Source organism: Zophobas morio, unplaced genomic scaffold (assembly GCF_036711695.1).
Source record: "Zophobas morio isolate AGI-343-1 ecotype UQ-CSIRO unplaced genomic scaffold, CSIRO_AGI_Zmor_V1 ptg000023l, whole genome shotgun sequence".
NCBI lineage: Eukaryota > Metazoa > Arthropoda > Insecta > Coleoptera > Tenebrionidae > Zophobas > Zophobas morio.
This window is the reverse complement of record NW_026972128.1, coordinates 15,752,511-15,771,732: the sequence shown is the minus strand read 5'-3', so window position 1 is coordinate 15,771,732 and position 19,222 is coordinate 15,752,511. Positions and strand designations below refer to the sequence as shown.

Genomic DNA, 19,222 nt, shown 5'->3' with positions numbered 1-19,222 from the left:
CTTCTATACTTATATAATAAAGCTGAAGCTTTTGTTTATTTGAACACGCATATCTCAGAAACTACTGGTTCAAAAAATCTTTTTGTGTTGGATAGTCCATGTATCATATCTACATATAGGCTATATAACATCACGCTACGATCATTAGGAGCGAAGTAGCAATGAAAAATTCGGAAAAACGGGAAAATTATTCCTCCTTTGACAGCTTCCGTTGCTTACGCTGCTTAAACGGTTAAAGTTACGTAAAAATCATGTATGACGAAATTGTTCCCCTCTAAAAGTTCTAAAGAAAAGTCCGCGACAGCATATGTCTATCTTTTAAGGTCGAGTCAGTATAACCTTTTTTATGGTAATGAAATTTGTTCTAAAATAATAATGCATTATGTATAAAATTCTCGCGTCACAGTGTTTGTAACCGAACTTCTCCGAAATGGGTTGACCGATTTGTATGAAATTTTTTATGTATATTCGGTAGGTCTGATAATAAGTTGTAAACTATTTTTTAAACCCCTAAGTGATAAGGGTAGCCCACCCTAAAAAATGTTTTGTCTATTTTTTAGACAAAATTTTTTATTTTTATTTTTTTAAGATTTGGCATCAAAAAATACACATAACCCTAAATTTTCACCTTTCTACCACCAACCCCCATTTTTTAATCGTCTATAAAATAAAAATCAATTGTTGTTCCTGTTAGTCTCGCTAAGACTCAAAAACAGCTTGACCGATTTGAAGAATTTTTTTATATTACGGGGATGGTTCATAAATAAAAAAAATAAGGATAACTTAAAAGAACAGTTAAAAAATAAAAAAATTCTAAAAATTTTGACTAACTGACTGATTTTGATCTGCCATTCTTTTTACCTATATACACTTTGTTGGTTTCGACAAAACCTCAAACTTTACCGTTATTCGAGGATTTAATTTGAAGTTTTCAATATTTTAAAATTCTCAAGACAAAATTTACAGATTTGATTGTGTTGCATTTCCGGAAGCGGCCACTGACCCTTTTGGGTATCTTTACCTGTTTTTGTAAATAGCTCTGTAATTTTAGTACTTCTGTAACCGTCCTACATTAAACATCAAAACCGAACGCTGTCCATTATTTCAATTATAACAAACAAAGGTCCTTCGAGCAATATCAAGGTACAATTCGGAAGACCATACATGGTCGTATCAACCGGATTACAAAAAACGTTGGTACTACGATTCGGATTGTACGAAACATTGGCATTCAAGCCGGAACATTGGTCTTCGAGCCGAAACATTGGTCTTCGAGCCGGAACATTGGTCCATATCGAGCCGGGTTGGATCAAATCGCGCAGAAATACATTTCGCTAATCGACATCATTATCATCAACTGGAAGCGACGGCAGCAGTGGGCAGCATTCCTACAAAAGGATCACCACCACGTTGCACCGAGTTGGAATCAACTTCAAATTTGGACAGCATCTTCGGCGGAGAGTCACCACCGCAATCAATCCCGCAGGACGGCAGGAGGAACACCATCTCCAGAACCAGAGTCAAGGTTAGTGGACTCCATCATTTCACTTCATATCCAATCCATAATTCGAGAATTCGATAAGTGTCGATTTCGATTTCGCGATCAATAATACTGCATTTCGTTATTCGCTAATATGCCTCCCAAAATGATAGAAAAGTTACAGCACAATAAGAATCAACAAAAAATAATCATTAACCAGCTCAATAGGTACGATAATTTCTTAAATAATGTTAACTCTGAACATGATGTTGTAGAACTTAAATACAGACTAACACGCATTAAGCCTTTATTAGACGAGTTAGATAAATTGCAAATAATTATCGAGTCATTAGAAAATTCCTCTATTGGCCAAACTGATGAAGAGAGCACTTCGTCAGAACCTCTTAGTGATCCCCGTGAACAATACGAATCCTTATATTATAGAGTAATCACACGCTCACAACATCTTATTTCCAAATTTCAACCCGATTCACAAAGATCGGTATCACCAAATCCTAATTTACAACCTACTAATAATATTCAAGTCAAATTACCAACATTAGAAATTCCAAATTTTGATGGTGAAATAACACAGTGGCCTAATTTTTATAATACGTTTGAATCACTTATTCACGAAAACAAAACATTAAGTGATGTCCAAAAATTACAATATTTAAAATCATGCCTTAAAAAAGAAGCTGGTAATATAATTTCCGATTTGTGTATCAACAATGAAAATTATAAAGTTGCTTTAGAATTATTAAAAGAACGGTATGAAAACAAAAATCTTTTAGTCAAAAATCACATGCGTGAATTGTTCAATTTACCTAATATTACAAAAGATTCTGCTAACACACTCCGCATGTTTACAGATAAATTAAATTCAAATTTGAAAGCTCTTGAAGCATTGAAATTAGAAGTTCAAAGTTGGGACCCAATCTTAATTTATCTAGTAACAACTAAATTCGATTTTATTACAACTAGAGAATGGGAAAATTCATTAGTAGGAACTGAATTGCCAACAATGGCTCAAATGAAAGCATTTTTAACGAAAAGGTATCAATTATTGGAGTCATTAGAATCCAATAAGTTATTTAAAACACAACAATTTAATCCAAAACCAAGGCCCGTCAACCACAAATCTGTTCATATCGCAAACAAGTATCAATTAAGTTGTCCTCACTGTAAGAATTTTTAAAATTAGCTGCCAAGCAACGCCAGTCACAGATCAACAAATTAAAATTGTGCGTTAATTGCTTAAAATCACATTCTTTAAATTCTTGCCGATCTTCTTATACTTGCAAAATATGCAAAGAAAAACATAATTCGCTTCTGCATTTTGACAATCCAATTGCGCCTACAGTAGATCCTCAAACTAGTACCACTTTAACAAATTTCGGTTCGCAAGTAAAGGATGTTAAGGTATTGTTATCAACTGTACTTGTATACATAAAAGACAAGTATGATAATTATCATTTCTGTCGTGCCTTATTAGATGGAGGATCGGAGTCACATTTTATTACAAAATCTTTAGCTGATAGACTTGAATTGGATAACTCACCGACTAAGATGCAAATTTCTGGAATTAACCCTCAGAACTCATCTCCTACAATTATTAACAATAGTGTAAATGTTACAATCAAGTCCAGAGTTAGTTCCTTTACTACACAGCTGAATTGCTTAATTTTAGAGCAGATCACAAGAAACATCCCGCCATTCAATTTTTCGCATAACATATTCAAAATTCCAAATAATATCCAGTTGGCTGATCCTGAATTTCATAAATCTAGACCTGTCGATTTGCTAATTAGCAACGAAGTTTTTTGGGAACTAATTTTAGCCGGTTCATTAAGTTTTGGTACAGATTTACCGTCCCTCCGAGAAACAAAACTTGGTTGGGTTTTCGGTGGTAAACTTAAAATTCCGGAAAGGATTAAACAGGTATCGTGCAATGTGGCAGTTAATTCATTAGAAACTCAGGTAGCTAAATTGTGGCAAATTGAGGAAATACCCATGAGTAAGCCTCTCTCCAAGGAAGAACAATTATGCGAAAATCATTTTTCGGCAAACTTCAAACGGGATGTTTCCGGTAGGTTTATAGTAAAACTACCCTTTAAAGACTGCCACCTGGAGCCAGGTAATTCTTTCAACGGAACTCTTTCAAAATTTTACTCATTAGAAAGGCGGTTGGTGAAAGCTCCTAAGCTTCATAATGATTACAGTAAATTTATGACCGAATACATTGAACTGGGACACATGGAGGTAATAAATACCCCAGACCCTCTGGAAGAAAATCGCTTTTATCTTAGTCACCATCCAGTAATAAAGGAAACAAGTGTTAGCACCAAGGTGCGAGTGGTTTTCAACGGTTCTGCAAGTTCATCCAATGGGGTTAATTTAAATCAATTACTAATGACTGGCCCAACAATCCAATTAGATTTATTTTCCATATTGATCCGATTTAGAACTCATCAAGTGGCTTTGGTTGCGGACATTGAAAAAATGTTCAGACAAATTTTAATTGAACCATCCGATCGCCGTTTTCAAACCATTTTATGGCGAGAACACCCTGAATTAGAGATAAAGCACTATCAATTGTCTACGGTCACATATGGTACTGCTTGCGCACCATTCCTTGCTGTAAGATGTTTGCATCAACTAGCTATTGAGAATGCAGATAAATTTCCAATTGCATCATCTTGCATCAAGGAAGATTTTTACATGGACGACTTAGTAAGTGGTGCGCCAAGTGTGGAAGCAGCCATCACATTGAGAGAGCAATTGACATCTGTCCTACAATCAGGAGGATTCAAATTATACAAGTGGGCTTCCAATAAAAATGAAGTTCTGCCAGTACAAGACAATAGCCATAACAATAATACATTATTAAATTTAAATCGAGAAGAAGAGACCAGAACTTTAGGTCTCAAATGGGATAGTAAGGCAGATCTTTTCAAATTTACAGTTAACTCGCATAAATCTAATATCAAATCGTTAACCAAACGGGATTTATTATCACAAATTTCAGGTATATTTGATCCGTTAGGTTTAATTAATCCCACGTTAGTTATAGCAAAACTAATTATACAACATCTATGGACATTGTCATTGTCTTGGGATGAGTCAATCCCATCCGTAATTCAAACAAAGTGGCTTGAATTATACAAGCAGTTATTGCAATTGAATCACTTTAGTGTACCCCGAAAGGTAGTTTCAGATAATCCCTCAATACAGGTAGAAATTCACGGGTTTTGCGACGCATCTCAATTTGCCTATGGTTGTTGTGTTTACCTGAGAACAATTAATACCGATAATAAGGTCACAGTAAGGCTTATTTCAGCCAAATCACGTGTGGCACCCTTAAGAACAATAACAGTACCTAGACTGGAACTATGTGGCGCCCATATTTTGTCAAAATTAATTCATAAAATTAAGTCTATCTTCAATATCCCCATTAATCGTACAGTCTTGTGGACTGATTCAACTATTGTACTAGCGTGGCTCAAGCACGAACCCAGGGAATGAAAAACATTTATTGCTAACAGGGTGTCGGAAATTCAAAATTTGACGGATTTTGCACAATGGTCACATGTTCCTGGAGAACTTAACCCTGCAGACATTGTTTCACGCGGTATGTTACCTGAACAGTTAATCCAATCACAACTCTGGTGGGAAGGTCCACATTTTTTAAAATTACATAATTCATATTGGCCCACAACTCCTCAATATAATTTATACGATGTTCCAGAAAGGAAAACTACACTGATTGCCGCACAAACGCACAGTGTAACTGATTATTCAATTTTATATAGGTTTTCCTCATTTAAGAAATTAATAACTATTGTAGCATGGATCTTGAGGTTCAAACACAATGCTCTGAGAAAACAGACCCAGCTTAATCAACCTAAACACAAAGCAAGATTACCTATGCAAAAACCGAAACCACTTACATTTGAGGAGATTGAAAATGCTAAGCGATGTATACTTAAACTGCTTCAGACACAAGTATTTTCTAGCGAAATTGCACAATTAACCAGTAACGGGCAGGTTAATAAACCAAGTAAGTTACTTTCATTAAACCCATTTTTAGATAACCATGGTCTAATCCGAGTAGGCGGCAGACTAGTTAATTCTGACTTACAAGAAACACAAAAACATCCTTATGTAATCCCAAGAAACCATCATATTACCAAAATAATAATAACAGACATACATAGGCAACTAAAACATGCAGGAAGTCAATGCACACTAGCCACTGTACGAAAACAATTTTGGCCTTTGAGCGGGCGTAACGCCGTAAGGAGTGTTTTAAGGCAATGTGTCCCGTGTTTTAAAGCAAAACCTACTTCCCTTAATCAATTGATGGGTAATTTGCCTAGAGCTCGAATACAGCAAACAATTAGACCATTTGTCAATTGCGCAGTCGACTATGCTGGTCCCATTTTTATCAAAAATGGTTTTTTACGAACTTCAAAATCAATCAAATCCTATATTGCTCTTTTTATCTGTTTGGCCACAAACGCAATTCACATTGAATTAGTTTGCGATTGTTCAAGTCAAACATTTCTGAGTGCACTTAATCGCAGGGTAGCCCGTCGTGGCAAGGTTCTTAACATGTATTCGGACAATGCAACTAATTTTGTAGGGAGTAATAACGAATTAAAAACGCATTGCTGAATTACGATCAGTTTTATACCCTATTAGTTGAAATCGAAGCATGTTTGAATTCTCGTCCTTTGACACCCCTTTCAAATGACCCCAACGACCTATCACCTCTAACTCCTGGCCATTTCTTAATCGGGAGTCCACTAATTGCGTTGCCTCAAGAAAACTTGGTCGATGTTCCATCTAATCGACTGAATCATTGGCAGCGCATTCAACAAATTAAACAGCATTTCTGGCGACGCTGGTCCCTAGAATATCTGAACGAGTTGCAACAACGCACGAAGTGGAAGGCGGCGTCGAAGGAAGAACTCCAACCAGGAGCACTCGTTGTGCTCAAGGAGGACAACCTGCCCCCGCTTGCGTGGAAGATGGGCCGAATTCAAGAGCTCCATCCGGGCAGTGACGGGCATGTGCGGGTAGTTTCCGTGAAAACAATTAGCGGTATAGTGAAGCGTGCAATAAACCAAGTGTGCGTTTTACCAATTGAATAGTGGATATCATATGTATTTTATTAAGTTCACTTCTATTGTATATTTCATTTTTTTTCATTTGTCATAGTTTGTTTTAATTTGTACAGAATAATATTGAAGAACCCTTCAAGGCCGGCGGGATGTTGCATTTCCGGAAGCGGCCACTGACCCTTTTGGGTATCTTTACCTGTTTTTGTAAATAGCTCTGTAATTTTAGTACTTCTGTAACCGTCCTACATTAAACATCAAAACCGAACGCTGTCCATTATTTCAATTATAACAAACAAAGGTCCTTCGAGCAATATCAAGGTACAATTCGGAAGACCATACATGGTCGTATCAACCGGATTACAAAAAACGTTGGTACTACGATTCGGATTGTACGAAACATTGGCATTCAAGCCGGAACATTGGTCTTCGAGCCGAAACATTGGTCTTCGAGCCGGAACAGATTGACTGTGAAAATAATTCTGTGTCGTTTTATGAAGTTCATTAAAATGCCGAGAAGACGACAACCTCACATAGGTCCACGAAGTCAATCAAATGTGCGACGAACTACCTCAGGTGCAAACCGCAATGATTTATTTCATAGGTAATTCGGATATGGAAGTTGATCAGCGTTGTGCTCATAATCAACATAATCAAACATTGAAGCGAGACATTGGGTGGTATGAATAAAACTGAGTAGATACTCATATTCGAAGTACGAAGTACCTACTTCATTATTACTCTTATATACCTGAGCATCTACTCTATGTACTGAGTACCTACTTGGAAACATTGTATCTCCCCGGACACAATGATTGCTCACAAACTGAACATCTACGCGTTTTGTGAGCATTTAATCTAGAAATGAGCATCGGCGTGGCAAATAACTGAGCTGTCTGTAAAGCAGCTTAGAAAACCAGTAGGATCGTTGTAAGAGTGAATTTTAACTAAACATGGTGACTTTCATGAACGTGGAACGTCGTCAAAACGTGCATTCAGTTTGAAAAACACATTAGGAGCAGGAATATCGAAAACTTTTCATTTTATTTATGCATAAATTGTGCACTGCGTTTTTTATAACACTGGCTATAGAGATTCCCATCTCAAGGTGTCTACCCCATACTAAGTTATATTTTGGTGACTCGATTTTTGCCTTGATGGTTGAACACTGTCACTGTTGTCCTTTTTTGTTGTATCGAGATGTTACTTGAGCATCAACTGTTACCTACTGAAGTATTAATATCATCTAGAAAAACTAGAAATATTTTGATTTGATATTCGAGTAGATACTTCGTATTTCGAGTATGAGCATCTACTGAGTTTTATTTATATCAACCATTGTCAAAAAATTGATCGAACGTTGTTTCGACAGAACTTCCTTCGCACAAAAAGTATAATGAAACCTATTCAGCATTTTCGAATTGAGTCTGTTCTTCACACAATTTTGTGATGACCTAATCAACATTTACTATAAACACGTATATCACCTTAGATTGGTGCAGTGTAATACTAAAAATAACTGTATTGTATTCCCAAAATTATCTGCGAAAATCGAGTGAGCCCTTCCATCAATTTTTTGGGGGGAATAAATAAATATTCTTAACAATTTACCATGCTTACAATAACTTTAAAACGTCTGCAAGATCTCAAAGTATTCATTTTTGCAACTCTTGAGTTATTCACTAAAATAAATTGACTGATCCATATATTTTTTTGAGTCACTGTAAAAGCAAATCTAAAAAATATGAATGCAATGATAAATTACGAAAATATACTGATGATGTTTTCCACATTTTAGATAAGATTTATTCGGCAAAATCTTCAGATGACGTCTTCAAGTTTTTGGGCTTGATAAACAGATATATTTTGATTGAAAATCTACCATGTCAAACAGTAACTTCAAAACATCTGCAATATTTCAAAATTCACTTTTGCAGTTCTTGATTCAATCAATAAAATAAATTGACTCAGTGATTAATTTCACACGTATAGTCTCATCCTATTTTGGACATTTTAGATAGGATTCATTTGGCAAAATTTTGGGCTGACGTCATCAATTTTTTGGAGGGGATAAGTAAATATATTTTAAATAAAAATTTATTATGCTTATCATATGTTTAAAACATCTGCAAGATTTCAAAGCATTCGATTTTGCAGATTCAAAATTAAATTGTAGGTGAAACGAAGTTCACGGGGTCAGCTAGTACTTAAATATTTGTCATAAACTTCATTTTCGCAAAAAACGTGACAAATATGTATAAGCTTTTTAATCTAAAATGTTTAATACACTGTGATAATTTCCGTCAAAACCTATCTATCAACGTGTGCCACATACATATTTCTTTCCAAAAAAAAATCCACAAAAAAATAAAAAATCTAATTTTAAAATAAGATGCTATGATTAATTGGACATGAATTTTATTGATTATTTTATTAGTCGTACTGTGTTGTAGTGATAAATACTTACTACTTGGAACAATAGATTTCAAAGCACGGTGGCAGGTATTGTTTAAAAATTGAGCGATAAATCTTGGTTCTTGCAACGATCGTATATCGCAATATATTTTACACCGAGCTTATTATCTGAAAAATTCGAAACATTATCAATGACAAGGTAATTCAATAAAATCTTTTCAATTTCATTTTCAATTTATTTGTGTTTGGACGAGATGATTTTACACTCGTCAAAGTAATGTATGATTGTAGAATATAATAATAGTTATAGGTAAATACTGTAAATACTTCTAATGTACCATTGACAAGTTAAAAATATCATAAAGAGATACTGTTATTGAGACACTTCACACACAAAATAATCTTAGTAAGAAAACAACACTTTACTTAAAAAGAATTTTTCCAGGCCTTTTTAAACTGATTTTGATGCAGGTTTGTCACATAATTTGGCAGACGATTAAAATTTTTTTTATGAAATCAAGTGAGATAGCCACCAATAATAAGTAAATGATCCTGCAGTTACAACAGTTATAAACATAATATGTTATTAAATTCTACGATGTTCGAATTTTAGCGGTGTTTCCACCCTACATAATTTTGCAAAAAAATACATGATTTATATTAATACGTCTGAACTTTGTCAGTAATTTTGCGTACTCTATTAAATCACTTTAACAGCATGGTAATTGAATAAATTGAAACTGAATAATTTGCTAGAACCACAGATGCATTTAATTTCCATTAGTACTACAAATATTGTTGTACGAACATATGCTATTTAACAGTTCTCGGATTTGTTATTTGAATTCAGAGTTGTTTTATTCCTCACTCGTTAAAGTTATTTCAGTTACAATTTTCGATTTTCATATTATGCTACCAATATTAGATAGTTGTTTTCCTTTACGTATAACAACAGTTACATATTTGTTCTTCTTAGCATTTGAAGAAGTTTATGTTATAATTGTATTCGCCAATTTATGTTGCCGACATATGCATAAATAAATTTTAACTAATTTTACACGTTCATTTCACCTTAACAACTTTATAACTAACATCACCAAGTGTTCACTTACTAGTAGGTAGTTTAGAGGAATTATTCACGTTTGTTCTAGATGTATTCTTTAGTTATTTCGTTTACGTACAACTAATGACACTGCTATTCTTATCTTTTACATGTATATCTTATCTTATATTCTTTGTGAAAACAAAGACGACGTTTTTTCATCTCAAAGTCCCAATCTAAGTTTTAAAATTTAACGACATTTTTGAAAAGAATTGATTATGTGACAATAACAATATTAAAATTGTAAATTGTAGATTAGGTACCAATCTAAGAAGGTATCAAATTAAAAACCTGTAGTAACTTGTTCATTGTATTTTGTCATTAAGACGTATGTCTGCATTTACATCGACACAATATGTGAAAAATGACATTATATCAAAGTGAAATGATGGAAACTTGAATTAAAATTAATTTTCTTGTTAATGTGTTTGTTTAATAAAGAAATTTACAACAAATCATGCAAATTTCCACCATTGGCTTCTAAACATTTCCTGATCCACCTTTTAATGAACAAGCAAACGAACGAAACATGGAAATCCAAACGACAAATGTTGCAGTGACAAAGAATCGCCGCATATGTGGTAGGACCTGCATGAGCTTCTTATAGTTCGTTCTACACAACATCAGGTTGTGTCCCAGTCCAATAATCTTGTAATTTTGAATGTAGAGAGAGTACAAGATTTTATGTAATTGAGAGACTTAGTAATGCAAAGCCAGATTTTATTTAGATTTTTACGTTAAAAAAGTAACACAATTGTCATGAAATTTAGTGATTAATAAAGATAACAAGTGTTCCATCAGGGACCATTACATGTGTTGTTATTTCAACAGTTTGGGAGCGTGCATTCCAAACACGTGGAACAAATATTTACACGCAAATGTTAATCGAATGCATTGCAATCATTTTTAGAACGCTAAACATACAAACCGGAAATACAGTTCTTTTAGTGGATTAGTTGAGTAAATTTAAATCATCTAGATTTTTTGTAAGATTTATTGCTGTTTGTCTTCAAATCAACTAGTAGTTTATAATTATTTAGTGTTCAGTGGACGTTTTAGACTGGACGGATGACAAATACGTTATTATTTTACTAAACTTGTCTTGCAACTTAAATTTGGTTTAAGTACTGAATAAGGCAGTAATAGAGAAATACCCTCTGTGGTTTATTCAGATTTCTGCTACAAGAAAAGAAGAAGATGCGACAACCTTCTAAACGTTTGTTGTGTGCTTTTTTCTTTCAAAGATCTTATAAATCTGCATAAGCCACTCGAAGATTATTTAGGTATTCGTATTAGTTTACTTGTTTATTGCCCTACTCACACAGGAGACATTTTATTTGCAACGTTATACTTCACAAACTACTCTCGGCTTGGTATCGAGTTCCAACTCGACGGATGTTCAACATCGAACTTGGACATTAAACAAACTATTTAGTTTAAACTATTATAAAACTTTGCCAAAATTTTAACATCAGTAATAATAATAATGTCTAATTTATTTTCATTATTCGAAATGCACCTCAACAAATCTATATCAAAACATGTAAACAAAACCGGACTCTTTAAGAGAGGAACGTTTTACTTAAATCGTTGACACTCGAGCTCTAATCGGGATAGAAACATCCTATTTAGAACGTTGACACTTGAGCTCCCTTCGGGTCTAGAGCTCAGAACCTGGACCAGGATTCGGGTCTCGGTCCAGCCGGGAGTGTTGAGTCGGACGCCGCTGCATTGGACCGAACAAATCGGCAAAGTGCACACTTTATCTGATCGAATTATTCCTTTGATTTCAGTTTGCGACTGAACCAGCTCGGCCCAGACCGAATTTCGTTATGGGTAGACAACACCTGTGCTTTGTTCAGATGGGTTCGGGCGACTAGGAAAAATATCGTTGATCTGATACCGTTTTTAGTCGGACAGTTGTCCGGCATGGAACTTAAAGCTTTAACGGAATTTGAATACACTCTTTTGAAGAGTTTATCTTTGTCATATATTAATGATAGTGAACAAAATAGTGTCCGTTAGTCAGGATGTTAGTCCTTAGGTTTTGGTCAGGTTCCAGTTGTACGTCGGACACTAGGTTTAGACCGGGTCCCGAACATCGGGTTTCGGATCTCAGACAGCAGTGAGACCTTAGACTTTGGGTTTCGTTGAATCAGATGCCAGCTAGCCAGCTGCAGGAATAAGTAATGATCTTATGAATTTTGCTTCTGCGTTTTCCATCAATCTGAGATCGCGAGGCGAAATAAAAATAAAAACAGATACATAATTTACGTATCAAATCAGAGAAGTGTAACAACAAACCCCGAAGAAAGTAGTATGAGGCTTCAAGCCGACTAATATTTTTCTAACAAATATTATAAAACTTTACACAACTGGTGCAGGTGCAAAAGAACTAGAGCAATTGCAGAATATGTACTTAATTCTAATTAAAATTCCATCGCCATTCTTAAATATTTCTAATATTTCATAGTTCAAAGAATAAAAGGAAATATGACTAAAAGTGTCTGTTTTTTGTCTTATCAAAAGTATTTTGAAAAGTGTAAAATCTGGGGATCACGTTTTAAATTTAATCGTAGTAATGATGTTTTCTATATTAAAAGCACTGATTGCAAGCTTCTTGACAAACCTATTCCCCCATTTAAATGGAAAGTGAGGTGATTTGAAACTTATCCTTATCTGTTGGGGATTGTTAACAATCTAACAATGTTCGTTTTTCTCTGGCCAGTACGAGAATTTGATATTGTCATATTGATTAATTATAAATCCTTATCTCGTGTGTATATGTGAAAAAGATGAAAACTTCTTACAACTACATCTCAAGTCGTTTTATGAAAAGTTCAGCTATGAAAAGAGAAAATGAACTATCCATTGTTCTTTTTTCATGCTATTTCTTAGTAAGAAAACTTGTTCTTTGAAAGGAAAAAACTTTGTGTAGCATGCAAATATAGTTAGGTCTCAGGTTCTTTTTATCCAACGGTTTCTTAAGATAACTTAAAGTTTATTAAACTAACACGCTAAAACGGAAATATAATTCGAATGAAGTTAAGAAATCAACTTCTGCATTGCAAAACTTGTGTTTATGATGTGCAACTTCGTATGTTTGTTAGTCAAATGTTTGAGGTACTTGAAAGCTTAAGTTCCATTTCAAGGGTTACAAACTTACTGTGCGATTTAGAAGTGTTTTCTAAGTCACCGTAAATAATTGAGTAATCACGCTTTAAATTCTTTTCAGTAAAATTTTGTCAATATTTGTGCAATTTTTTATTTATCAATTGTACTAGCATTTTTTCTTCATGGGTGTTTTGCAAGTTGCCTAAAAGCTTTTTCGGATGATAAACCTGCTATCGAAAATTAACTTTATCAGTGGTATTTTAAGTTTGAAACATCGACTACCCTCTAGCAAGATTCATTTAACTATTAAAGCTTTACATCAAGAATTGCTCATGTGTCTTTAAGAATCGTCCATTTTCAATCTGATTTTAAGCAACTCAAATTTCTTACAGTTTGGAAAAAAGCCAAGTAGTACCTGTTTTTAAAAGCGGTGATCCACAAGACATCACTAAATACAGACCAATTTGCTTACTGCAACTAACATTTTTGAAAGAGTGATATATGATCAAATTCGTTCCGTCAGCAGGACTTTATGACTGGTAGGTCAACACTAACCAACTTAACCTGTATGCCACAGGTTATCTAGACACTAAACACCAGAGGTCAGTTAGATGTTATTTATGTTGATTACTCCAAAACTTTTGACAGAGTAAACTATCGAATTTTACTCCAGAAATTATCCAGTACCTATTGGTTTCTCCGATGGTCTTGTTAAGGTTTTGGAATCGTACTTGGTTGAGAGGGTGAATGTCGTCGAAATTAACGGTTATATATCTGGGACCTGTGTTATTTTCTGTTTACATTAAGGACATTGTCGATCTTGTTAGACACTACAAAATCTTGTTCGCAGACGACATAAAAATGTATTCATCTGTTAGTACTGACCTGACGTTCTACAAGAAGATATTGATAGCATAACTAAATAGTCGTCGGATATTAATATGGACAATGAAAGGTTGTATCCTATTCTTTACATCTTTCCTCGTTAGTGATTCATAATAGTGTAGACAACAATATCTTGATGCGATGTTCTTCAATTAAAGACTTGGGAGTTGTATATGATGGGTACGCAATTTAATTTTAAGAATCACGTTAACAACTTAGTTATTGATGCCACGAAAAATGTTGTATACTGCACTAATCCGTCCGAAGTTGGAATATTGCTCACTAGCTTGGTATCCCTATTACAATTACCAGATTCATCTACTCGAGAACATCCAACATAAATTTTTAAAGTACATGTTTTTTAAAGCGGAGAATCGTTGGCCGGAAAGGAACTATTCACAGGAAGCCTTGTTAATTAAATTTAACTTAAACTCATTATTTTACAGGCGTAAAACTTATGCATTTTTTTTTTGTATGAAATTTCAATAATAACATTCACTGTATTGAATTTCTTGCAAACTTAAATGTTCATGTTCCTATGATTAATAACAGATACGCAACTACATTTTATTGTCCTAATCCTAGGACGAATGTTGGTAGGAAAAGTCCCGTTTATTTTGTTAATTGTTTGTTGAACAAAAGAGATAAAGAACGTGGTATTGATATATTTAGCTGTAAGTTGGTCAACCTTAAAATAGCAATACATGAAGTTTTTGGTGTTAATTAGAACTTCAAGGAATTCTTTCTTCATCTTTTTGTTATTTCAGTGTTAACCGGTACTGATTAGAATTATTTTTGGGTTTATTTAGATTACATTTTAGGTTTTTTGTTAGTTTATTTTAGTTTATTATTTGTTTATATCTTCCTGTAATTGGAACTGTATGTTCTGTTGGACAATAAATTATTATTATTATTATTATTATTATTATTATTGTTATTAAGAGCTCCACTGAATGATCAACAAATACTGATTAAGTTGGCAATAGAATGAACTAATTTTGAGAAATTTTTCTTGTGCTGCTGTTGCCAAATCTGATCCAAATTATCAAAAACAAATTTTGATTGAAGTTAAATGTCACTATCAACCATGTCGGTTGATAATTAGCAATTACTAAGGTAATACTTCTTGGTCAGGCTATAATTTTTACTTACTAATAATTTCATTCTCCCTGATTCTAAGTCAGATTTGTCAAATAGAACAAGAAATATATGTTCTCAAACGACAAATTTCCCATTTGTTACGATATAGTGACAATCTAATGACCTCATGACCATTCCCGTAATGTCTCTTCTTGGAAAAATTCTTTGTTCCGATTAGATCGAAAATATTGAATTCAATCCCGCAACCCATCTTGCATTTGACTGTTTCTGTTAAAAAATGTGGGAGGTTTGTCTAACTGTACTGAATGGTTTGGTGTGTCCATTACCACCACACATTTTCTTTGCAACTTGTTCAAACAAGAATAATCCTATTGACCCTCCAATTTTGAAACAGTGTCGTTTTGTGGTAATCTCTGTCGTTATCTTTCGATTCTAATAAAAAGTTACATCCTTCTAAACAACTTTCAAGACAAGTCAGAGTTTCGTCTTTGGTCACAAGATATTTTCTTATAAAGATATTTTGAAAACAAACATCTGTGAGGTACTTGCAAGCTACGAAAAACATCCTAATAATATACAATTAGCTTACAGCACGCAAAACGTAGAAAAACTGTTATACCTATGGAAACATAGAAAATGCAGTGTCCCTATTGGAATTGTATACGTTAACGGATAATACGTTGTACGGAACGTAATTTCTCTAATTGTACAATGATACAAGTGTCATCAGCGTAAAGAGTTACTGCAACTTCTCAAAGGAAGTCTTGGAGATCGTTTGTATATGTTACGGTTAAAGTGAATACTCGGCTAGTTACCAAACTAACTAGTTGTTATGCAAACTAACCAAGTCGCTAGTTATTATAGACGAAAAACTATTTTCTCTTACATTAGCAGGGTTTCTTGGTTAATTTATAAACTGCCCAGCTAGTTTATAAACTACCGTACAAGTTTGGATAATTTACACACTTTTTTTAAAGTACATAAATTAACCGAAATAATTGGTTAGTTTACAAACCAGCCACTTTGTTCTGGTTAAAATAAGAACTTTTTCTCTAGTACGATAAAATAACCAATGAATTGTATCATATTTTAGGCAGTTAGTATATAAACTAACGCAGATGAATAGAATGAGTATGTTGGAAGAATGTGTAAGATTAGGGAAATCGTTAAAGATCTTCGTGAGAAATAATATGCAATTGGAAAACTGAATGGCATAGAGTGACAATATTTTTTATTAAAAAAATAATAATTGCAACACTTAGAAAAGGTAAACTGATTGGAAGAATTATATGAAACATAACTATAAAAAAAACATAAACACAAAATAAATTCTGATGAAAAGACAACGTAAAAACATCAACTGATGAAATAATTTCTATTTCGATTTCTAATACATTTTTTTACTTGTTTTTGCAAGAACCGCTATTGTGGCATTTACATTTTTTGCTACCGCATCCTTTCTTGCAATGACATCTAACATAACCTTGAATTGTTCCTGATACTGAATTTTTCCCGACTGCTCCTCATAGAGTTATTTCTGTTTCTTTTTTTACATCGTCCAGGTTTAAAAAGTTTTGTTTGCACAGTTCAAACTCGTTACGACTATACAATTGTTTCAAAACTCCATTTACGGTAATCCATGTTTTGAATTAATTATTATTAGGTATATCTTATCAGTCAGTGTAATCGAATATTTTTTGAAAACCTCTCTTTTAACTATTGGTACTCACCTGGTTAGCAAATTCTCTTCCATTGTCACTTTGTAAAATACATGGACTACCTAAATCTGTGAACACATCAATTAAATTGTAAGCAACTTCTTTGGCCGTTTTTGTTTTCAGTGATCGTAGGGGAACAAATTTCGTTAAATGGTCTTGGTAAACAAATATAAATTTGTAACATCCATCAGGACGTGTCTGTAGATCTATGAGGTCGACTTGACATCGAGAATTAAAAATATGGGACGTTGTAGGTCTTACTACAAGTCCTTTTCTGGTTTTGTTTCTCTTCATTTGACAACTGCCGCACCCTTCAATGAAGAGCGACACAATTTCTTGAGAAATGTTGGCAAACTTTTCATTTAACTCTTTCAATGTGACAGTTCGCCCTCCATGACCTGTAGATTGGTGGGCCGTTTTTACGGCGTCATATAAATCGTTGGTGCTTACAATTATTTTTCCACTTCCTTTTTTAATAACACTATAATTTTCGTCTGCAAGTTGAAGTTCATACTTTTTTATTAAATAATAATCGTTTTTATTTTTGCTATTTGGTCCTACTCTGCGTAATTCCTTCAACTTCTCCACGAGGCCATCTAATTCACTTTTGGTTACAATTTGGGAGTTTTTTGCTTTAGCATTGTGCAACAACTTAATTGCAACATCAAACTTTTGACGATGCTCCATTGTTATCGTTGAAATGACATCCATGATCAGAAAACAGCACATAACCTCAAAATTCACATACCTAGCCTGCATTGAACACTAAAACAACTGTCTGTTTGCATACTAACTGCCTAAAATATGATACAATTCATTGGTTGTTTTATCGTACTAGAGAAAAAGTTCTTATTTTAACCAGAACAAAGTGGCTGGTTTGTAAACTAACCAATTATTTCGGTTAATCTATGTACTTTAAAAAAAGTATGTAAATTATCCAAACTTGTACGGTAGTTTATAAACTAGCTGGGCAGTTTACAAATTAACCAAGAAACCCTGCTAATGTAAGAGAAAATAGTTTTTCGTCTATAATAACTAGCGACTTGGTTAGTTTGCATAACAACCAGATAGTTTGGAAACTAGCCGAGTATTCACTTTAACCGTAACATATATAGTAAATATAATATTGGTCCCAAAATGGACCCTTGAGGAAACCCATAATTAATACAATAAGTACATTATGATTTGTTTTGAATGGATACTCATAATCAGATTTATACTCGGTAGTTGGAAATCTATATTAATAAAAATGAATCGCCGAAATGTATGTACGCTCATAACTTCAGAACGGCCGCACCGAATCGGACGATTCTTTTTTTTACGTGTTCCTTATCGTCAGGAGAAGGTTTATATGTAAGAATATTTATAAAAAATGAGACCGGTTAAAGATAAAAAAAATTTTTAAAATTTTGCACGGGAATCGCCATTTCGTATCAATTTGAATAGTTGGCCGTTTCTGACGGACTGTCGGCTGACTGACGTGTCACACAAAACTATTTCTTCCGTGCGATTGTGAAAAGTATTATTGCATTTCAAGTCGTTGTTTGTTTTTTCGTACCAAAAAACGTCGTTTATTTCAAGAAAAGTGTTCGTTAAAGTGAATTCAGTTACGCATTGCGAAAGTTTCTTATTAATTTTGATCTGCCATTCTATTTACCAATGTTCACTTTGTTGGTTTCGACAAAACCTCAAACTTTACCGTTATTCGAGGATTTGATTTGAAGTTTTCAGTATTTTAAAATTCTCAAGACAAAATTTACAGATTTGATTGAAAATGTGAAAATAATTCTGTGTCGTTTATTGAAGTTCATTACAATGCCGAGAAGACGACAAGCTGACATAGGTCCACGAAGTCAATCAAATGTGCGACGAACTACCTCAGGTGCAAATCGCAATGATTTATTTCATGGGTAATTCGGATACGGAAGTTGATCAGCGTTGCGCTCATAATCAACATAATCAAACATTGAAGCGAGACATTGGGTGGTATGAATAAAAGTGAGTAGATACTCATATTCGAAGTACAAAGTACCTACTTCATTATTACTCCTATATACCTGAGCATCTACTCTATGTACTGAGTACCTACTTGGAAACATTGTATCTCCCCGGACATTGAACATCTACGCGTTTTGTGAGCATTTAATCTTAAAATGAGCATCGCCGTGGCAAATAACTGAGCTGTCTGTAAAGCAGCTTAGAAAATGAGTAAGATCGTTGTAAGAGTGAATTTTGACTAAACATGGCAACTTTCATGAACGTGGAGCGTCGTCAAAAGGTGCAT

The 19,222-nt window shown here is 33.9% G+C and overlaps 1 protein-coding gene across 1 annotated transcript; it reads right to left on the bottom strand.

Annotated features, from left to right (window-relative positions):
- Window positions 1-14,321: 14,321 nt before the first annotated feature.
- On the bottom strand, window positions 14,322-17,625 carry LOC135134040 (KRAB-A domain-containing protein 2-like). The gene is made up of 4 exons (XM_064062606.1): window positions 16,951-17,625; window positions 15,840-15,867; window positions 15,668-15,772; window positions 14,322-14,437 (listed from the first exon to the last, which is right to left on the bottom strand). Exons 1-4 carry the CDS (start codon window positions 17,623-17,625, stop codon window positions 14,322-14,324), a joined length of 924 nt encoding a protein of 307 aa, XP_063918676.1.
- Between the last annotated feature and the right edge of the window lie 1,597 nt (window positions 17,626-19,222).